At 35.5% G+C, this 24226-nt stretch overlaps 1 protein-coding gene across 14 annotated transcripts in view; it reads right to left on the bottom strand.

The window, feature by feature from the left end:
* Nucleotides 1–24226, bottom strand: part of DMD (dystrophin) — a 1220482-nt gene that overhangs the window by 400866 nt on the left and 795390 nt on the right. For all 14 annotated transcript variants that reach the window (XM_068686720.1, XM_068686803.1, XM_068686735.1 and 11 more), the window contains 3 exons: nucleotides 15660–15835; nucleotides 1749–1896; nucleotides 414–563 (listed from right to left, as the gene is read on the bottom strand). In XM_068686720.1, coding sequence (XP_068542821.1) covers nucleotides 414–563; nucleotides 1749–1896; nucleotides 15660–15835 — 474 coding nt within the window. The remainder of the gene's footprint in view (nucleotides 1–413; nucleotides 564–1748; nucleotides 1897–15659; nucleotides 15836–24226) is intronic.

Here is a 24226-nt window from a genome sequence, read left to right as displayed (position 1 = left end):
ATCTTCTACTCCAGTGTTGGGGAGAGGAGAGAACTAGGAAGTGTTTCTAGAAAAGCAAGAAGCTATTTGCTACTGCATCTCACACACCTGAGTCACAACATTGGAATATTTGCTGTACCCTTAAAACAACCAGGCTACAAAAATGATGCTCTGCATTCTGCCCTCAAGCAGCAGACCTGTAATTTAGGGAGTTAATTTGGATGCAACATCGCTTCAGGCACTCATGATCTTGTGTTGTTACTGTTTCTCACAGCAGTATATTGTACACATTTTTCTTCCACAGGTTCATTATGTGTACAAATGTTTCTGCAGCTTCATCCAGAGAAAAATAATACATAAGAGAAAATATGTAATGCAAATATTTGCTGCCAATTAAAATTTCATATCACAGTTACGTCACTAATATGTCTAACCTTTACCAAGCGATGGTTAGCCTCCTTCAGTGCACTCTCAAGCTTATGTTTTCTGTCTGGGTCCAGTGATGCACTTCCAAGTGCTATTCCACCAGATTCATTTAATCGTTTCAGTATTCCCTTGTGTGGCAGCAGCTCTTCAGCTCTTAACTGGAACAGACAAATACAGCAGTTAAGATGAACTGTGGTAGAATTTCCAGCTCCCTTATCTTCACCCTTATTGATTTGTCTATCAGCTAAAGGAATAAACTCAATTCAAGACAAAATAGCCATGACTTTCTGAATATAGAAGGGCAGAAACCCCAGAAACTGTATTAGTGGATCAAGCCTACAGAGAGAGATAAACAATCAAATAAGGTGTTTCTCAGGATATTGATCACTGTTGTATGACAAATTTCCACCTCTGGATACACATTAGCTCATGTATATAGATATTAATAATCTTTCAGTATGGTAAATAGTATATTAAAGCCCACTTTGGAGAATGGCTTTTCCATGTTCTGTGCTCATCACCCAGATGGTATGTGGTGAAAAGCCCTCCAGTCCAACTTCATAATTAAGAATGTTCATGTATACTCATAGAAACATCAAGTAAAGACAAAGAAAGCAAGACATCATCTAAATGTACCACTTCTCCATCATGTATGTAGTTACTGCAAGTTATCAAAGTAACTTGATATATCAAGTGAGGATAATGCAACTAAAAGATACATCAACACAATCAAGCAGGTATTAAATAAACCACAGTGCATTATTCTTTGTTGCATTGGAATATACATGTATTCTCTTGTGTAGCTCCAAAATAAAAGATGGAATGTAAAAATGAGCTACAAATAATAATAATTAAAAAAAAAAATGCTAGCACCTTTAATTTTGGACTACTTATTCCTTGGGAATGCTACATTTGGGAAATATTTGTATATAAATAAGAAGTGGGAACTTCATGGATCTAAATAATCAGCTTAAACTTCAAACTTGTAATCATGTCTGGAAATGATAAGATGCATTTAACACCCCATACAGTAGCATCTTTGCCTTCATTCTGAAATCCCTGGCTGTGGGGGCAAGGCCTCACAAATTCTCTATCCAGCTCACAGATGTCTTATACTAAACAGCGAGACGCATAAACCTAGCACATGATTAAGTCTTCACCATGCACTACTATTTATCCTATCTCTGTCTACTTAGAAAGGAACTTGAAGAAAGATTTTACTAAAGCATTGTTTTTATTTTTTATTGGGTTTTGTTAAATAACATTTTATGTTCTTCAGTGTAGATAATTGATGAATTAAGAAAATGATAATTTAAGAAAACAGTAAATAAAGGTTATAATACCTTTACTTTGCCAAGACAGTCTCTTAACTGGTCTTCATTCCCTGGTTCAAGGGGAATAGCAATGATGCTCTCCGTTTCTTCTAACCATAAAATTAATTTGTTCAAGTCTTCTTGAAATTCTGATAAAATATTCTTTTCTTCCTCTATCCTGTAATAGAAACATGAAATTAATGTTTCCATGTGTTTTTTTGTTTGTTTGTTTGTTTTTATGTTGAAATGCTCATCCATACTTACAAAAAGACTAGGGAAAAACGATTTCTTATAATTCATATTAATTCTCTTAAAAATTGTGCCATAGATTTTTCCATGCTAAAATTATCAGACCAGTACCCTTTTCATGTGGCATTATTTCAATATATTATTTCAAATACATTTGAAAAGAAATACACAAGTCATAATTTGAAATCTCACCAAATCAGACTTCCAGATATTGCAGAGAGCAGACACACACAGACTAGGAATTGTTCATAATTCAGCCCAGATTTTTGACTGAACTAACAGCATGGAAGCCCAGTATTAGAAATTTCTAGCACCAAAGTTTCACTAAAATGGATATGTAGAAAGTGCCACTGAAACCCATTTGGACACAATGTACAAACATGTATTTTGGTGACTGTGCAATATAGTTTGTGTAAAGCATTCCAGTCCAGATCCACAAAAAGTATGTAAGGTCTGTAGTCCCTACGAAGGAATAGGATAGACAAAACAGACATCTAAGATTAGGTGAGATAAATCCTATGTCTACAACTCAGCTGTTGATTCTCTCACCCAGGTTCTCTTCGTTGAATACAAGCTGTCACTTCTAGGGTGTGATACATGGATTCATCTTAAATAATTACAATAGGAAAAGAGACATTTTGCCTCTACGGACTTTTTCTTTAAAGGGAATCCAGATTATCAACTACAACATAACCATTGCAGGTGGCTAAAATCAGATAAGACTTCTTACACCACAACTGTATGAATATACAGAGATGTACGCTTTTGTGCCTAAGTTTCCCAAAGCTATAAAGATACATATGGAAACAATTTCAAGGGCAGCAGGGAAGAGCATTGGCAGAACCTGAACCCTTAGGGACTAACATTAGGAATGTATCTCTTCTGAAGAAGAAAAATTATGTTACAATAAATCACTTATAATTTATCCTCCAAGATTATTCACAAAACTAAGGTTACACTGAGTCTTCCCTGTATGGAAAAATTAAATAATTTGTTACTTAAAGGTTACTTATGATCAAAGCAAAAGATGAAGAATCAGATTATTATTTCTAAATCCAACTGAGTTTGCGAAATTAGGCCATTTATTATGCATAATAAGAGGCTGTATTACTGTTGTTAGCAGAGAATCAGGTCATCACTGTTAATATATTTGTGAATGTTTAAAAAAAAAAAAAAAGCAGTAACAAAATGGAAATGTCTTTAACTTTCTCTGGTCTCCCATATTTGCCACTTCTCAGGACTGAGCACGAGGTCAGTGCCTTCAGAACACCGATAATTCAGAGGGAATTAAACCTATTTTAAACTATGCCATCTTTTTATATATATATATATATATAAGGTAGGTTATTTACAGATTTTTATTATTATTAGGAAACTATGTCTTCTAATGGCTGACTTGAGGAAAGAACTCTTTAGAAAAGATACATGGATAAGCTCCAGGCAAAAGAGAATCAATAAAAAGTGTCAGCTTCACGTTACCTAACACAAAAATACTGAAAACAATTGTTGCTTGACACACCTGCTGTCTGATAAACAGCTTAGAAACTACAGATTAAAAGCTTTTATTCAAGCAGAACAGATATACAGAAATTTCCAACAATTGATATCTCTCAATGGAGTTTATACATCCAAAACTCCCAAATACTTCTCCATATATTAAGAAGTCCAAGTTTGTCAATGAGATCTTATACTACTTTTTCACAGACAAAAAAAAAAAAAATGCAAAATTTGTAAAGTTCCTTTCAAATAACATCCTTAATTACAAAGTAAACAGGGAGAATTCTGTTTTGGTCATCTAGGAAAATTCTAGTAGGGAAGAGGAGAATAAACTTATCAGCTGAATTTCATTTCGTAGTAAAAATTTCATCTGACTTCACGTTATAAGCAAGGAATTGTTATAGGTGAATATCTTTGAGGAGGGACAAAAAATCATGCTGTTGGAATACCATTATAAAATTAAATATGTAATTCTTAAATTTATTTTATAAATATGTATTATTTATATAATGTAAAAAACATATATATTATAAATATACAACATAAATACAGCAGCATATTGGTTGAATGTAATTCAACTAGTATTTTACACAACTCCCAAATTAGCAAGTACTAATGGAATTTACTTGCCTTCCATCTTATTGGTGTTTATTGTTTTTCCTTAACAAGACACCCTCAGAAGTGCTATATTGGATGATTAAACACTCTACAGGCTCCACAAACCCCACTCTGAAATAGTAGACTAAAAATAAGTGTAAAGTACCAAGGACAATACTCTTCACCAGACTTCAATATATCCTCCAGTCTGGACACATTAAACATGCAAAATCTTAAGACGACCTGGAAAATATGATAGCCACCACATATTTGAAGTCTCTGGGTATCTTTCCTGGATGGCAAAATGCAGGCAAAAAGACGTCAAAACAAAGATGATTGTGAAAAGTGTTTCCATTATATTTACAAGTATCAAAGACTAACAAAATATCTCCAACTTTTGCTCTAAATCCATCCTTCCTTTTGTGGTCAAAATAACTAAGAAAGTAGTAACTTCAATGATACATGCAGTGAATATCTGGGATATGAAAAATCTTACTATAAAACAGTATTTTATATTGATATTTCCAAATAATTATAAATAAATAGCTCATACTTTCAAGTTTTTTTTTCTTTACAATACAGTTTAAAAATGTTCTCCGTTAACATCTAAAATATGAAGCAATGTTTCTTTGTTTGCATTCAAGTTCAATGATTTTTGTAGAATTTAAGCATGTAGCAGTGATAATACTGAATAAGATATTTAAAACTCTTTATCTACAATTAATTACTAGGTATTTTATTTCCTGAGTCAATTCAATGCATTTAGATAAGATTAAAAAAAAAAAAAAAAAAAAAAAGCACTAAGTTCTTCTTGAAATACTGGTTGCAAATTATAAATATCCTTAATAATGTTTTCAGGAAATTGAATTGCAGTGATTATGGATGAAAAAAATATTTATACAGAAAGTGCAAAATGTATTGCTAAGTATTTTTAAGTTCAGTAATAAATCATGCATACAACCACAATAAATATACCCAGTTTGTGTAAAGAATATAAGTAAAAATCAGGAGAATTTAAAACAGGGGGAGTTTTTCCTACCTCAGATGAGCAGAGAAGGGATTCTTGTTCACGTACACTGTATGAAAGTACAAAAAACCAAAATCTTCTATCTATATTTCATAATTCTGCTAGGTGTGGAATTGAATTAAATGGTACTCTACAGCCCAAAGAAATTCAGAAGCAAAATTTTCAGAGTCAAACAGGTAACTTTGAGCCCAGATTTCCAAGGCTCGGGAGAGAAGGTCTTTATTCTTTATGTCTAATTAGAATTAGACACCATAGAGGCATAAAAAGACTAAATAAAACTGGCCTGCTGGAAAAACCCAAGAGGTTTAAGAAAATTCCAGAAAATAAGAACTGACAAACATCAAACCACTTATTACTTTGGCTATAACCACACATCTAAGAGTTTGAAGGATGTGCAGAGGGGAGCAGTGAAGGTATGTCCCAACAGAATAAAGGTTCCTCAGGATCTGCAGCCACACAGTGAGAGAAGGCTCTGCAGTTTCATACAGGCAGCCACTGCCTCGCGGGATCAGCAGCTCTTGGGAGAAAGGCATAAAGAAGGGTGCAAAGCACAGCATCTCTAAGTTGCATCCCCATCTCCACCCATCCCCTAACTTAAGCTATTTAGGCAAAACATTTTTGTTTTTTCTTTTTTTTTTAATGGTTTATATATGTGTTGTTTTTTGATTTTTGTTTGTTTGTTTGTTTTGTTTTGTTTTTTTGTTTGTTTGTTTTTCCCAACAGAAAAATTACACTCTAAAGATTGAGATTTCCTTATATTGCTAGAGAAAAGATGCACTGACACAGGTGGACCCTGCATACCAACATGTACTATATTTTCCTGTGGCAAAAACTTCTTGGCAATATTTTTAGGTACTTTCAGAAACTAATACTGCAACTTCTAAACATACTGTTGTCTTCAAGAACAGCTCTATGTTATGTTTTCTGTTATGCTGTAACTGCAAAAGAGAAAATATCTATTTTTGAAATCCATGATGTTATTAATATATATAAATGAAATGTTCATTGAGAAGATCATTTATTTAATTGTATTGAATTTTGCAATGCATGTTACTATTGTATTTTTTCAATGATTTTTTAATTATTATTATTGCAGTTTTTTAGAAATAATTATTTGATCAGCTAGGTAACTGAATTTAAACCATTTTAAATTCAAGTTTGGCCATAGCCTTCTGACCATTGGCAGCAGATTTCTCACAGAGGTAATTAATTTGCTCTGAGGAGAGAAGAGGGAAGTTTGCTAGATGGGTCTTCTTACAAGAATTATTCATACTGTAAAGCCATCAGCAAACCTGACTCATTAAGATGCAGTGTAGATGAGACATTTTTCAGTTTGTTCTTCCAGTCTTTAGCAGCACTGGAGTACCATTGTAGCAAACTGAGACAGGGTGACTCCATGCCATAAATATATTCAAGCAGTTTTGTTATATACTTTTATTATGAATTTATAATTTGTTATATATGCATATGTATGTCATATTAAAAAAAAAAAAAAAAAAAAGGATTCAGATCTATGTTTAACCCTGTTATGCAGTAACAAGCTGCATGTACCTAATCTGGTGGGACAGAAGCAGGTCAAGGCACTGCACTCATGCCTGCAGGCACCAACAGGCACCTCTACGAGTGGGACAGGACCAGAGAGAGGAAGCAGGTGGGACACGAAATGAACTTGGCCTTCCTCCCCTCCAGGCCCAGGGCCAGCCAGACCCTGGCCTTTTCTGGGGTGGGTCACCACTGGCCAGCACAGGGTAATAGGCTGCTCCAAACAAGCATCATATTGCTCATCTAGGAAATGCGCACGTGTGTTAAGCATCGTGCACTGTCACTCTGACTCATATTCCCTCATATATGCTCATGCATATGAGCACAGAATGTTTTCAGAAATTAGACCAAAAAAGTGTTCTGTCTTTTTATCCCAGTCATGAAGAGTATGTAGGATAATAATTAAAAGGTCCATCACAATTAATGGAAGCTGCAGGTGCACTTCATAATTTACTTCACAATTTGCTCTTGGCCTGCTAGAACATTACTTCTGTTATAAATAACATCCTGCATGACAAGCATCATATTATGCAAGCCACAAAAATAAAGCACTCTTAATTCAGCTATTTATTTATTTATTCAGCTAATGCTGAACAAGTTAATCACATAAAAAGTTTTAACACGATGACTGCTTGCAGCTTTAGAACAAGATGACTGCTTGCAGCTTTAGAACAAGCTGATTTCTACCACCATAATTACATTTGGAGCAACCGATACCTGAAATTTCTAAGCGTTTAAATTCATGACTGCAATGACAAATTAACAGTAGGTTGTTATGGACTTCCAAATCTGAGCCTAAACAAACCGAAACAAGGAGCATGAGCCACCAGTTGTCTATCAACACATACAGAGCAGCTCTCAAGAAAGCAGTTGGGAACACATCTTGCTGGATAAGCAGATGAGTAGGAATTTAATTCCAATAGCCGGCCCTAAGGAGCAAGGCAGATTCATCTCCAGCACAGATCTGCATACTGTTACATACACATCACTACCTATCTTTTAAAATCACACCTGAGTTCCCCAAAAAACTTTTAAACTAATTCACAGTTAGGAAATGATCTATTTAATTAATACTGAAACATAATCCACCATGGTTGATAAAAAATTCTCAGCTTAGAGGAGAACAGAATTTCATATGTAACTTTTGGTCTTCCATGTGCCTATTCTCTGGCATGTTACTTTATGACTTCTGTACTAAAACACCACAGCTTGCTATTTGTATTTCTAAACTCATGGGAACCCCTTGGTCAGCTATTCTGACTGCACAGATGCTTGTACAAATTCTATATACATTTTGCTTCTGGAGACTCACATGCTCAGTATATTCAATATTTAAATGTTAGGTAGTAAATTAAATTAAATAAAAGAGCTAGTTTTCCTAACAGTATGATATGGAATTAATAACAAAATCTTGTCAGTCTGCAAAATACCCTGGGTACATTTTTGACTATCATTAATCCTTAGTTATAATGGTTAACTATTACATAAACATTAATTTCCTGTTTCAAGTAAGCTTATATTTTTTGATTACAGTGTCTAGAAGCTATATGAAATCCATATTGCAGCTCACGTGTTTTTTTCATAATCACTAATGCAATACCAATACCATAGCAACCCATATAGTTTGTGAAACACATCAGACATTCATGGGTTTAGCTGCACATGTGATGTTGGACTTATTTGGGAGGTGTCAGCTAGACAGAAAACATGCAATCACAGGAGTGAAACAGATCTGCATTTGCTAGTGACTTTTCTCCATTGCACTTCAATAATGTCCAGGTAGGGTTTTTTTGTTTGTTTGGTTGGTTTTTTAATGTTCAGCTGTTGATTTTGTTATTTATGGTGTTTCTAAGACAAGGGATTAGTCCATTTAGTGGCTATTACTGAAAATTTAAAAAGCCACCAAAACAGTAAGTTGGCAGTTTACTGAAAATATTTACCAAGAGAGAACTAATTTTCTTTCTTTATCTAGGGAATGTGCAAATGTGCTGCATTTGAGTAAGGATCTTTATAAACTAATTGAAATTAAAAATATCACAGAAATTTCAGGAAACCCAAATGTTAATACCAGCAGCAAGTTCAGCTACAACACCACATGTAAACAGAATGTAAATTTATACTAGTAATATTTTTCAATGAAAGAAAAAAATATATTTATTGATTTAACTGTCACAAACTTTCTTAATCTGTAAACCATCTTTTAAATTGCAGTGAAAAACTAATCACAGCATTCCATACATGTAGTGCTCAGGTGAAGGAAACCTACCAACAGTAGCTACTGTGTTGTGGCAAAAAAAAAAAACAAACAAAACCACAAAAACACTTCAATGAATGTGAGGTACCAAATCTATTAAAAACTATACTTTATAGTAACTATTGTTGGCTTAGAACAGAAAGCTTGTATATTTATACTCAGAAAAGTATTTGAAGGTATTCTGGTCAAGAGCCTTTGTTCTGTCACTCTTTCAGTAAGTACTTCAAACTTGCTTGAACAGAGATCTGAATAGGCAGTCTGCAGGTTCAAGCTCATTAAAAGTGCAAATATATTGCAGCTAAAATAATGAAAAATTCTCTTCCATTCAATCCAATTTGGAAAAAAAAAGATCAGATTGTGATGAATACATAAACAAAATACAGATTACTGCTGAAACAGATAAGAAATCTAATTCCTGGGCATCTGTTTTCAAAAATTACACAACAAATTGTTGAACAAAGATGGAAAATACCAGCCAGCACCAGTGTTACACATGTCCGTCAAAAAAATCATTTATGAGCCTTCACCATACCAAGCTCATATGTGAGATGTTGCTTCTCATCCTGATATGTGATCACTAGACTTGTTCTGCCTGGCCCACGTGGTCCTGCAGTATGATCAAAGGCAAAGCACCGAACTGCAGCCATAACCCTGAGGCCTGTCACCACTTAAGCTCCTGAGAGCCCCAAAGTGCCCACTGGAGGCCCTGCCTCCAAATCCCAGCTACATGATGCAACATACACAGCACAATATGGCCTGATGCCATATTATGGTATTACGTGGCAGGGGACAAAAAGGCTGAGAAATCTTATGATGGTGCAGTTTACAAGATTTGATTGTCGATATGATTGCTGTAGTATGAAGAGGAAGAAACAGATCTTTTTTCACTTTCTCTTGTCTATGGTTAGTAGTAGCATTTTTCGAGAAGCTATTGCAACTTCCCCATCTCCAAAATTCTCCCTTTTTTCTTTAACACTGTTCTAGAGCACAAACTCAAACTTCTCCAAACTCTTAAGGTTTGCTGCTGCTTGCAGCAAAGTGTTAACCAAAACTCAATTAAATTCCCAATTTGCTAACTATCAGTGTATCAGGCTTTCAATCAAGTTTCACTTTATTCAACTGCCTGGTCTATTCTGAAGTTTGCAGTAAGATAAAATGACTACATGTCCTAAAATTACATTCTCATCTAATTCTTAGCTGGATGGATTAGACTGCAGGATACAGAAACATTAAGCACTGAATTCAAACTTCTACAGCTTTGAAACTGTTTGATAAAGGCAACTGAAGGATAACATCCTACACAAACATAATTCAAACACAACGTCTTGATCTTCAATACCAAAGAAAGGAGACTCAACGCCAGCCTTAAGTCTATGCTTTGCCTTGGGTCAACATCTGACCTGTTAAAACTTAAAAAATAATAATACAAACATTAAAAACAAAACAAACAAACAACAGCAACAACAACAACAAAAACAGCTTGTTTTTACTGAAACAGCTTGTTTTTTCTTCAAATTGATTTGAGGGCTGGTTTGTTTTCTTGTCTGGTTTTAATTAAGTGGTCCTTTTATGGTCAAAATAATTAACATTCATTTAATGAGCCAGACTACCACCAAGATTAACATTAGTGCCCAGTGATCTGAATCAGCTTCTGTTATTTATAGAATTCCGTGGTTTTGATCTATTTTACCATTTTTATTCAGCAGATCATTTAATATTTATTCCAAAATACTTATGAAAACTGGATTGACATGCTGGAACTCTCAGAATCATATCATGTATCAATCTTTTCAAATCAAACAATCACTGGATTCATTATGGTTATAGGAAACATTTTAAATTTATCATGTTCTTCAATGTAGTCATATATTCTCATATAGAATATGTTCTAATTCAGAACAAATAGTAGACCAGTAGTTTAACAGTGTATCCTTGAGGAAAAAAAAGTGTGTGTGGGGGAGAAAAAAAAAAAATAAAAAGAATCTGTATGTAGATCCCCCCTCCTCTTCCCCAAAGCCCAGAGACCATGTGCATCAGAACATAAAAAGTGCCTGAGTGTGTCAGAATATTTAACCCAACAGTTTGCCTCCAACATTGCTAATAAGAGATGCTAATTAAGGGGAACGCAGAAGACTGTCCACTTGTCCACTTTCTTCTGTCTATTCACCTCATACAACACCAGAATCCATTGTCATTAGACAAAAGATGTTACAGTGCTGAGTCATAATATCTTCCTCCACAGCCTTCTGTGGCCAGCAAACCTCAGAAACCATAATGTAAAAAAGTAACTTCTAACGTGGTTTTACTATCTGTTATGGTTCTATCAACTACCTTTTAGTCCTGGCATTGGGGAATTAAGTGAATTCCCCAACGTGTTGTTCCACATTCAGTTTGCCCACTACTTCAATTTTGTAAACCTAGGTCATATCCCTCCTGAGACTTCCCTCCAGACTGAAGATCCTCAGCTTCTTAGTCTCTGGTCACAAAGCATCCACTCCAAACCCTGGCTCATTTTAGTTGCTTATCTCTTTTGTAAGTCTACCATGCCCTTTATGACGTGCAGAGAGCACACCTGCACATACTACCAAAAGTGAGCATGCCACAACATCTGATGGCAGCAAAACAACACTTGGTTTTGTTCTCAATACCTTCACTGATGCTACCCACAATTTTGTAGCCTTTTTTGGCTGCCTCTACATTTTGAGCCTACAAACACCATCAGTGTTGATGGTGTGGAATGGAGTGGTAATGGTTGATATTAATAAAGAAGGGGGAGATTTGGGAGTGTGGCCATGGGGGTGGGCAAGCACCGTAGTTGATGATAACATTAGACTCTTAACGACAAGGCCATCAGGAATATAAAAGAGTTTAGAGGGAACATAGAAGGGTGGTTCAGGAGACTCCATGCAGTCTCCGGTTTTTGTTCTCCAGCTGGTTCTCTTGTTTTCCAGCTGTTAAGGCATGGAAGTTTCTGGGTGTTTGTTGTTATATTCAAAGTTGTTTGACCAATGAAAAGTTGTCTTTGAAAAGGACTGCTGTGGGGAGAAGGGTATAAGAGGAGAACCTGCCCTCAAGATTAAAAAAAAAAAAAAAAAAAAAGCAACACAATATAATGAAGTTATGTCACCAATAAAGAAACAGAAAGAAGGAATGAAAAGGAACAGGCTAGCAGAATGGAGACGAGGGCGGGAACAGGCACATTGATTGCCTCATGAAGATAGGTTTGGCCCAACTCAGCAAACCGCTCAGAGAAGCTCGTACAGAAAGTCGCTGGAAATAGGCGCCCTGGAGCTGGAGAGAAGCTCGAGCTGAGAGAAGCGGACCCACGCACACAGTTGCCCCTTGCTGGTAAGCAGTTGCACATTATGGGGAATCATACGTCCTTGGAAACAAAGACTGGTAACCTTACAGCTTATTCTCCTTATTAAGGATCGGACAGTTTATGATCCTGAAATATGGGACCAAGTTGAGGTCAAGGTGTGGGACTCTGCAACTAAAACTGACAAGGTTGCAGGGGGATTGCTCGGCACCTGGCGAGCAATATCCGAGGCCTTAAAGAGACATGTGGGACCACAGTCAGAAACATGTGGTCTGCCAGACAGTGAGGGAGCTGTGGGCTCGTTTACTGATCCAACTGGTACGCCATCGGCCCCTCTGCTGCAAAAGGAATGGAAAATGGAGACTGTTAAGTCATGAAACTTAAAGGATTGTTTGTTATCTTTTCTGATTGTACACATGTATAGGTGTACTCGGGTTTAGTATGTAAAAGCCATGGTAATGTTTGATGTTCGTGTGTGCGGGTTAGTGGAGCATAGACTCACCGCACACCCAGTGCTGTTTACTTGTCTTTTATACTGATATTGTATAAACTCACTTTAGGATAGAATAAATCTTGTGGTTAAAAATTAATGAGAACAAAATAGATGACATCTTGTTATCTGCCAACCCTCAGTTAGGCTGAAACTTGAGACAACTTGAGCCAACTTGGCATTTCTGCAGCTTGGGAAACAACAGTCAGCCAACCTGGCATTCTTTTAAGCAAAAGGTGAAAACTGCATCACAAGGAAGACCTACGGTCTTCCTCCCAAAGACCACTGCCCATGTCCCAAAGACCCCGGCGCACAATTCTTGGGAGGCTTTGCGCAAGCGCAGGGACTGATAAGCTAATTAACATTCGAAGCGAGAGTAGGCGGGTTTAGATAATGAATATGTATAGGCATTAATAGAATATTCATGTTTTGCTGTATAAATATGAGATAGTTTGTTACTTCGAACATGCACGATAGGAGGAGAGATCCCCCGTGCATCCAGTGCTGCAATAAAGAATATACCACTTAAAGATAAGTTTGGCTTCAATCTTTGAATCAATACCTTTTATAAATATTCCTTTTATAAATATTACTAAATTCAGATTGAGCTGAGATTTCATTTATAACAGTAATAAGCATTGAGTAGTGTGTGAACCTGTAGTACTGAGCCACTGAGGAAATCAAGGAGGAATTAAGCATCAGGTAATAGGGAATATAAAGTTATGATATACTTTTACTTTGAGCTTCTGCTTGCAGCATGCCCGCCATTGCAATCATGAATAAAAATACTACTTCACTGAGATCCTCTCCTGAGACTGTGTTATTGGCTGCAGATTGTTTCTCACAACTGTATGTACACAACAATAGTCTCATAAGAACGATTCCTGTATAAACCTATACTAAGACACACATATAGGTGGTGGTAAGCAAGTCTGAGTGAGCAAGAAGTGATGACACACGAAGTGGCAAGTAAAGGCCACTTCAGCCTTTCTTGTTTGCCCTAATTTTCTCATTAAGAACAAAGCAGACATTTTGGGTGAAACGGGATTCAGATCTTAAAAAAAAAAAAAAAAAAGAACCTGAATGTACCCCAAACCTAATCAGAACAAAAACTGAAAGATGTCAAAGCACAAAAGATATGCAAATCTCATTCCAACAAAGCAACATAAAGATGTGTTTGTCTTTTCCTGCCTGGGATGAGACCTAGATAGAGCACACCAGACATTTCTGTCACCTACGGCTGTTTCTTTTGAAAATGCAGATCGTGGGAGTGAATATAAAAACAAACAAACAACAACAACAAAAAAAAACTAGTACCTTCTCTGAGGCAGCAGCTAGAGTGACAGTAGGATTGTAGGATTTGCTTCTAAGATCTGGGAGCAGGTCCGGCAGATCTGTCATAGCCAGGAAGACCAGGCACTAAACACAAGCATAAAATCCTCCATTCTGATGCACACAGGTCTCACCACAGCAGTACATCAGAGGCTTTTATATCAGTTTAGCACAACACTGTATGTTCACTATATGGCAATCTATACACTAACCTAGGTCTGTGCAGCCACAATACTCAATATTACACAAAGTGTCTTTCAGGGGAAAACAAACCAATCACAAAACAGTCAGCAAACCAAACAGATCAAAAGGAGGAATGGGTGTGGGTAAAAGGATGCTTATTTAAGATCATTGGGGAAACATAACTGGATTATTCCCACATAAGAGACCCTAGACTTCCTTAAACTTTAAGATTTGCCCCAAAATTCCAGACTGTTAACACAGCCTCGAGCCAAAACGGCATTGAAATGCGTCTTTTTGTTGATAAATGAGGTAGAACACAATAGCTATGTTTACCAGAACTAAGGACAGATTTTATATTCTCAAAGCTCAACCACCAATCTCTCCATTCAGTGTTACCACAGCAGCTTATGGGGCTATTAAAATGATGTGTTATTGTTCTGTAAGTGTTAGCACTTACTTAACAAGATAAAGATTAGAAACACAGATGGATTTCAGTTGTACAAAAGAACAGCTTTTAGGGCAATAAATAAAGGCAAAGGACTCCCTTGTGTAATTACCATCAACACCTGGAGATACAGCAGAAAGAAACATTTAAAGTGCCATGACAGCTGTAGCTAACTCGTTGCACCGCCTGCTTTTAATGAGTTCCAAGTGAAAATTTAATCACAATTAAACTCAACAATAACCTTTCAGGACACTACCCATCCCGAGCATTTTCACAGCTTTTGCCCCCCACAGCTGTAAACCACAAAAAAATAGCACCAGAAATAACAAAACTATTGCACGCTACTCATCCTCCTAGCAAATCTCTAGCACTCAATAAGGAGTATGCTTAAAAAAAAAAAAAAAAAAAAGTTTGAAGAAAGCTTTGCCAATTCTACCATTCTGGTTATTATCTGTAACTCAAATGCTCCAGGTTGTTCTGACTGCAAGAGAAAACCAAATTGATCTGGAAGTGACTATAAATAACATTAAATTAACCAATCCATTCTTTTTATCTAACCTGAATGAAATGCAGATATTAATGGCATTGAAGATGAGAAGTGAATTATAGGAGGATTAACTGTATCAATTACATAAGGTATTATTAGTATTACAGAGATATATTTTAATGACATACTATTAAATAGAGAGATGCTAAATCAACTGTAAATTGTGGAAATGAAGCTCCAATCTGTCCCACTTTTAATCAAGAAATAATGTATGCTTGTTTATTGTTGTTCAGCATTAGGACTGAAATTACAAAAATGTGGAGTATGGAAGGGAGTGGTGGCCACTGATAGCAATGAGTAGAAAAGAAGAATTAAAGATGTGAAATGCAATTACTAACAATTTCTTATGAATACAAAAACACTAAGCATTAAGAGAGAGTTCTTTTGAACTTTTAAGTCTGAAGCAAATCTAATATAGCCAAAACTGTTTCACAATATTTTTGCTCTCTTTTAACCTACCTCTTTTTTTTCTCTACCAGCTGTTTGCAGATCTCCTGCCACCGGGTATTCAAACTTCCCAGTTGTTCCTTCAGCACATTAGCATCTGCTGTTGATGACTGCTCAATAATTTCTTCACCAGTTACATTCAATGTTTTGACAACAGCTTGCTGTCGCCCAATGCCATCCTGAAGCTCCTGCAAAATACCCAGCACATACACGTATTTATAAAAAATGTCAAGCATGAAACAAAATGCTTCATCACATCCTGGCCAGATGGAAAGATATGAAAGTCTTTGCTCTCCCCTGAATTCCAAATACAAAAATCCAAAGACAGGAAAGCATCTTTTTTTTTTTTTTTTTTTTTTTTTTTTTTTAAACAAGCACCTTTCAGTGCATCTTTTTAGACTTTTCTCTCTGTCTTCTTTTCTGATAGAGATAATTACAGCAATATTCTGCAGATCATTTAGTAAGAAAAGCAGGTGAACAAATTATTTCTAAGCCCCTGAAGGTAGACTCTTTTCTAAGTGGCCTATAAACCATTTTAAAATTAAAGTGTACATTGTTTGGACCTCCTATTACCTATCACAAATTAGCAATGTAAAGAAAGAAACTGTTTGGAGTGCTTCTCCAGATTCCATTACAAAACACATTTGTCTCTGATTGCAAGAAGCTTGATAATTCATTACTTCATCCTCCTTTTGGGTGGGAAGTACCACACTCCTAAGAAATTATATTTCTTAAATGGTCTCTGTTTACAGAACAGAATGCAGAACTACCAAAATGTAACCAAGATAGACCATTTTCTAAATTTTCATTTATTTACTAAATACATTAAGATACAGTTCTACATCTTTTACCATTTCTACATCTTTTACCATTAAAAAAAAAACTATCATACATGTTGCTTGTTAGTTCATTTAAAAAAAGAAAGAAAAAAAAGATGGTTCTGAATCCATAACATAGACTTCAACACTGTATGCCTGTTCAATAAAGTTTGTATTTATAAATATGGAAATCAATCATTTCCCATTCTTAGTCATCAGTAGAGCATGAGTAATTTTTTCCACATAATTCCTCAAAATGTACAAGGGAAGTGTAAAATCATTGTCAACAGTTTACTGCTAAAATAAGCAGAAACACTTCAGCACTCATATTTATAGGTTTATAGGTTTCACAATCTCAAGAAGGGTGTTTGATTCATATCTACATACAAGAGCAAGTTAAATGCTGAATCTACTTTTTTCTGGAAGAAACCAAATATTTCAGTGTGTCATACTCTGGAACTACATTATATACTTGTTTTCTCTTTCTAAAGAAAGAGAAATTTTTACAGAGAAAGTAAAACATATAAACATTACATCTATCCTTGGTTAAAATTGGCAGAACATAGATTTCCAGGAATATAAAGATGAACATAAAAGCCTTTTTTTGATATATATATATATTTAATTATTTATTTATCTTGTCTATTAGATCTTCAGGTATGAGACTGAGTAAAAGTTCAAAAATTCTTCCATACTTGAATTGCTTTTAATATGACCACATCTCAGCTGACAATTACTACTTCACTAACCAGCAGAAAGTCAGTTGTGTGCCCTGTCCCAACTTTTGCACACATTTTAAACAGATAGCTTGAACACCACCACCTATACAACCCGTGGCAGAGAGGTCAATGACAGCAAGCTACTGCAGCATGTACTCACAGTCCTGGACAGCAGTCAGCTGAAGCATAGAGGATTGAGGCTAAGCTTATTCTTATTACAATTCTCACTGTTTTTTTGTTTGTTTGTTTGTTTTCTTGCAGCTTTTGTTATTGGTGGTGGTTTTTTAGGTTGCTATGAACGCTATGAAAATTAATCATGTCTGTGGTACCCCTCAGTAAAAACTGTTATGCTACTTTTTCTAAACTATTTTCATCACCCATAGTTTCAGAATAAAAGAGTACCAGAGTGATGAGCGTAATACTGCAGTAGTCTGCATACTGATTTGTTATGTTTTGATAGGATGAAAAGGTTAGCACTTCCAAAACAGAAAAAAACATTTCTGCAGGTTCTTAGCTAGCTGCAATATACCAGCCATGTAGCATCAAGCACCCTGCTGGCTCCAAGTGTCCCAGCACAGCTTGGAACATGTAAGGTCTTAAGATAGTGTTATAGCAGAAACTGCAGGATCTTTGAAGACCCAACAGAGAGCAATAAAAGCCTCTTACGTTGATGTATGACATTTTTTTCTTGTCTTTCCATGATGCATGTTAATAAAATAATACCTGGCCCAACCTCTGGCTCGTATTTTCATATACATGATTCACTATTAGAAATAAATAATGTTAATGGTCAGGTAGCTTACTGAAATGCAAATATTCTCTATTATTGTGAGGCTGAAAAGTTGTTGACCTTTCCAGTAAACACCTCAGTTTTGGTAAAGCCCAGTTTAAAACAATCAATTTTTTGTATGCATACACAGTAGTTTCCACTGATTTGAGCACTAGAGCTTTTGCAGGTAAATCATAACAGTAAGACTCTGGAGAAATTGGTTTAGGAGAAATATATCACGATATGAGGCTTATTTCCAGCAAAGAACCTGAAACCTACTGCAGGCACCTGTATGAATATAAGTAACCACTTACTGTGGTTACAGTAAAACCAAAAATGACTAAAGGCTTCTACATAAGTGTAACAAAACTATTCACTTGGCTATTCACTTGGAGCAGGAGATTAGGGCAAGGAAAACAAAGACAGGAAATTCTACTTTCTGAATTTAAACGTTTTTAAAATTAAAATTTGTAGAAATAAGAGATTGTCTTTGCAACATTTTTTCTATATAACAGGAAAAAAAACAGCATACTATTACAAACTGAAATGTGAATTAAAAGCCTCTTTAAATACTGTTACTGAGCCTTCTTTCTCAAGTTCACAGCATCTCAAATTAGTTTCTTTCACTCCTCCAGCATATATGAAAAATATGTATAGCAACTATTACAGGATTTCCACATTTATTTCAACAGACACAAAATTAGCCAAGGGAATTTTCTGTTTTATTCTATGGAATATTATGCAATAGGCATTACAAAATAAAAATAAATAAATAAAGTTGCTAGCTTAGTGGCAGGGATAGTCTTTGGACTTATGATCCCTAATGCCAAAATGGGAACTTTACGTAGGATGTGTAGAAAGGAGAAGTGTGAATTTTCACCAGAGCATGGGAGAACATTCCTGGCCAAATTGTACTGGTCTCAAATTGCACCAGGAGAAGTTTAAAGTAGGAAGAATTTCTTCACAGAGAGGGTGATCAAGCACTACAGCAGGTTGCTCAGGGAAGTGGTGGAGCCCCCATCTCCGGAGGCATTTAAATGACATATGGACATGGCACTAATGGACATGGTTCAGTGATGGCAGCTGGTAGGTCAGGTTGACAGTTGACCTTACTGATCTTGAAGGTCTTTTCCAATCTAAGCAATTCCATGATCTGGATTTCAGATCACTATAAAGAAAACAATTTGAGACTTCTTTTCACCCAGTGTTCTGTGCATTTGATGCTCTCCACATGATTAAAGTGAAATATCTGTGCTGATTGGATATATTTGGCTATAAGTTTGGCTTAGTACAAGTTTGGCTATCTTTCACGGCCTAAAAAAAGGCAGATTACCCTTACTAGGTACATACAAAGCATAGCAATCCGTGAGGACTTTTTTTTTTTTTTTTAATTACTTATTTTTAAATAATTTTCATATAAAGCAAACAAAAGTGTTTTTAACTGGTTTTGCTGAAAATCATGTTTTCTCACATTCATCCCAAAGCTATGAACCACAAACACAACTTATATTTAGTAGCTAAAACTTGCCGGCAGCTATAGTTACCTATTCCCTCTCTATCTTTGCTACACACCTGTATGAGGACAAGATGCTGGGAGCCTGCAAGGGTTTGCCTCTCATGGCCTGATAGTATGTGGGGCTACAGAATGAATATTGACATTGAACCTGCTTCGTGTAGTTTCATTTGGCATTTCACCTCTTCATAAAGAAATGGAAAAATTAAAGGGCAAATAGTCCTTTGGATTCACAGCTTACTCAGACGGCTACCTGAGATACTTATATTTGCAATTATACAGTTTCTAATCACTTTATGAACACAGTGAGCAAACTAACCTAATTAAGAAATGAGATGTTTATATAATATTAGAAATAAAACAACCCAGAAGAGACTTGACATCATATCCACACATGGAGCTAATCACAGTTTTGAGTGGATTGCAGATATTTACATGTATTTTGTGTTTTCAAAATGTTGAATTTTTAGCCACTAAGGAAAGCAGATGACGGTATAGTTACCTATCACTTCAATTTTTCTTTCATGTGATTTTCAAGCATAAGTAAGTGGTGAGTAACATTTAATGGAAGTAAGGTTTAAGCATTCTCTCAGACTACAATTGGCAAAAACAGTATATTAAGGAACTTCTACCTCTCATACAAGGTTTTACACCTTGATAATGACCTCGACTAATTTAATATAACTTAAAATGCCAAAGACATTCAAGTGATATTACATTTATTCAATTCATTTATTTTTATTTTCCAAGGATTAGCAAACAGATTAACTTAAAATGAGATATTATGCACACTATTTCAGAAAACATCAAAGTATAATAGAATCAAGAAAAGAAACATTTTGTAAACAATTGGGGAAAACCTTTGCCAAAGTCAATAGGGCTGTTTCTGCAATAGCAGGGGACTTTTATTATAGTCAGCTTGAAACTCTGGCCTTGTTCACTATTGGTTCTCATTTTTGCTCTCATGTGTATTTTCTGACAGTACAGAAGCAGCTGCTTTACAATTTTTGTTTGAATCAAACAGGAAAAAAAAATGGAGAAAAAAAAAGGAGAGTAGAAAATGAAAGAGAAATTCACAAAGGAATTTCTTAACCTGATGCTTTCAGCAATACTTCTGCCCCCCCTCAACCCAATGTATTTAGAACATTAATTCCATTGTACTCCAAACTTACAAAGGTTTCTGCATCTGATACATGACTTGCAAAGCTGTTCTTGAGACAAATATGCAGTATAGGGAATATTAATAAACAAATCACAACTAATGGTGACAAGGTCGACAAAGTTTTTGGTAACAACATTTTTTTTTTTTTTTTATAAAATACTTTCTCATGACATCATATGTTGCTTTCCTAAGAAAGTTAAAGGTCTGAGAGACTCTAAATCTACAGGCATTCCTAGTATCATCTTGGCTATGGCTTTCAGTTCATGACCTAAATGTGTGGTGAGAAACTCTTTAAGAAGTTAGATATCCTTGTACCGTCAATGACAAAATAAATTTCCATCTTTCTTCCCCTTCTTTTATTTCTTTCTGATGCTGCTTTTATTTTTATTATTTTCAGTGGAATTATTCAGTGGCTTTACTATTCATTGCCATTGTATTTCTCACTTCACTTTCTCTTCTTTTTTCTTCCTCACTCTCTTTCAGCCAGTCCTGTCGTGAATTCCTATATAAACCCCCATAAATAAATCAATAAATAAAATAAATTTCTGTTCACTGTTATGCCACTCTCTTTCTCTCTTTTTTTTTTTTTTCCCTCTTGATCTGCCTTCCTCAATACATTAATTTTATGAAACTGCACCATTCAAGGAGACAAAAGGAACTTTCTCCTGAATTAAGATGATCAGCATATGCATCAAGGTTACATTTTTTATCAGAAGTCACAATGATGCTTGGTTTACTGCTAAGAGTTATGCTACAAAAATTTCTACACAGCTGTGCTTGTGGACTTTGGAGACGCTTTAACATCTAGAGATGCAACACTTTGGACACCTAGAAGTGCCTGTACTTTCTGTGGAGCAGGCTGATTCTTTGTGAATCACCTTATAATACAAACTCTTGAAATACAGCAATGTATTCCTGTTGATTCAATTGCAGTGTTTTACCTCAACTGACAAAGTGAAATTGAACAACACACTCATCACAATGATTCCATGCTGAAATTTGATTTTTAAAACCTCTGACTGTGCCTTATTCTTGGTTTAGACAGCTGGCAGTAACTTTATTTTCTCAGGAACAAACAATAAAAATGACAAAAAGCTATTTTGTCCAAGCCAGACTGACATCAAACAATCTTATATATTGCATAAAAATAATTACTTAGTTATTAAAAAGTTTTTCTAAAAAGTGTGAAACTGAAATATCATATTTTAAACAGCAGGAGTTTTTTGTTATGGTTTTATGATGACCTATTAACAGTTCCATCTATATCCTGTAATATCACAGAATTACAGAATTTCTAGGTTGGAAGAGACCTCAAGATCATCGAATCCAACCTCTAACCTAACACTAACAGTCCCCACTAAACCATATCCCTAAACTCCACATCTAAACGTCTTTTAAAGACTTCCAGGGATGGTGACTCCACCACTTCCCTGGGCAGCCTGTTCCAATGTCTAACAACCCTTTCGGTAAAGAAGTTCTTCCTAACATCCAACCTAAAACTCCCCTGGCGCAACTTAAGCCCATTCCCCCTCATCCTGTCACCAGGCACGTGGGAGAACAGGCCAACCCCCACGTCGCTACAGCCTCCTTTAAAAAAATATGGAACGCTTCACGAATTTGCGTGTCATAATAATACTGCTACACATTTGCTTAATGTACCAACATCATGATATGTTATCCTTTTTTTTCCTTTTTTTTTTTCCATTACAGTTTTTTCCTGAGAAACATCTACTTTTTGTAGATAAAGAGGAATAACTTATTTAATTATACAAGTAATTTGCCACACACACTTTCAAAAAAAAATATGCATCACATGCCTACTTGCCCCCATTTTGGTTTCATGCCTTTAACGATGCTTGTGACAAATGACCAGGCAACATAACAAAAAGATAAATTATTTCCTCAGACAAACTCTTGGTACTGATTTAAATAGTAAAAAGGAAAAAGATTTGAGTAGATTATGATTTGGAGTAAACCAATTTGATTGCTTAGACTCATTTCCCATATTATGTAAATTAAACATTCATCTGAGTCTCTACCCACTTACCTAAGTGGGTATCAGAATGACATTGTTTATCTGGCATTACTTGTTACTTCTTAGTTAACTTGTCATATATCATGCAATTCTTTCTGCAATCTCATTTCCTCATCATTGAATGAAACAGCATTTTAGTGTTAAGCTTAATCAGAATCTATTCTACTAGAAATCTAACCAGCACTTTCTTCCTTTCATTGTAGCAGACAAATTTGCTCAACAATAATTTATTGTTATGGAAAAGCCCTGTAGCAGCACAAAGAAATAACACAAACAAGCTTCTAAATTTTTGTAAGAGGCACTTGCAGGCAAAAAAGGTTTTAAGAATATATATATATTTTTATTGCTTTCCCTTAATTTAAGGTAAGCTTCAGATCCTAGAAGTATGTAAAGGTATTATGCACCACTTTCAGAAATCTGTAGTCATTAATTTGACATTAATGTGCTATTCTTCACTCATTTGCATGAATCTTTCTTCTGCCTCAAATTGTATAAAAGCATGTAAAAGAGTCTACATAGATGCAATAATATAAATCAGGTAACTGTGAAAACATATGGTGGATCTCCATCCCCAATATAATTTGCTAGCATTTGGTTACCACAGTGAATTTATCCATTCAACATATGTAAATCTGTTCAAGATTCTATTAGAAATAAGGAAGAAATTAATTTCCAAGTTAGTTAAATCACATTGTTTTGATCTGGAGACATTACCGGCACTTTGTCAGGATTAAGACAATCAACAAAAAAGTAAATGTTTGTTTCCTAGCTATGTTGTTATAAGCTGCTATGCAATCTTCATTACTACATGTCCATTCTGTTTGTTAGTATATTGGCATTATGAATCACAGAATCTTAGGACAGCCAATGGAGTTGGAAGAGGGAAAAAAAAAAAAAAAAAGAAAAAAAAAAAAAAGAAGAAAAAAAAGAAGAAAAACTGCAGGCTATGTTTGCTAAGGAGCTGACAATAATTTTCTGCAAAACATTTTCTTAGGGTAAATTATAATCTTCGTTATGAGGAAAGGCTGAGAGACCTGGGTCTGTTCAGCCTGGAGAAAAGAAGACTGAGAGGGGATCTCATCAATGTGTATAAATACCTGAGGTGTGGGAGACAGAGGGATTTGGCCAACCTCTTTTCAGTGTTTTGCAGGGACAGGACAAGGGGCAATGGCCACAAGATAGAGCATAGGAAGTTCCGCACCAACATGTGAAAGAATTTCTTCATGGTGAGGGTGACGGACCACTGGAACAGGCTGCCTAGGGAGGTTGTGGAGTCTCCTTCATTTAAGTCTGGATGCCTACCTGGGCAGCCTGCTCTAAGGAACCCGCTTTGGCAGGGGGTTTGGACTCGATGATCTTTCGAGGTCCCTTCCAACCCCTTCTGTGATTCTGTAATTTGAATATTATTATCACATCTGTGAAAAGAGCAGCTTTTGAAAGAACTGACAGTAGGCTCTGGTCAGGTTCTACCTATAAACCAGAACCAGATGCATTCTGTGAACTTTATTCTTTGTATATCAGCTGTACATGAGAATCCAAAGGAAAATAAAATTATTGCAGAAC

The sequence above is a fragment of the Anas acuta genome, chromosome 1 (genome assembly GCF_963932015.1).
Source record: "Anas acuta chromosome 1, bAnaAcu1.1, whole genome shotgun sequence".
NCBI lineage: Eukaryota > Metazoa > Chordata > Aves > Anseriformes > Anatidae > Anas > Anas acuta.
The sequence above is the reverse complement of the archived record's forward strand: the minus strand, read 5'-3'. Positions and strand labels throughout refer to the sequence as shown.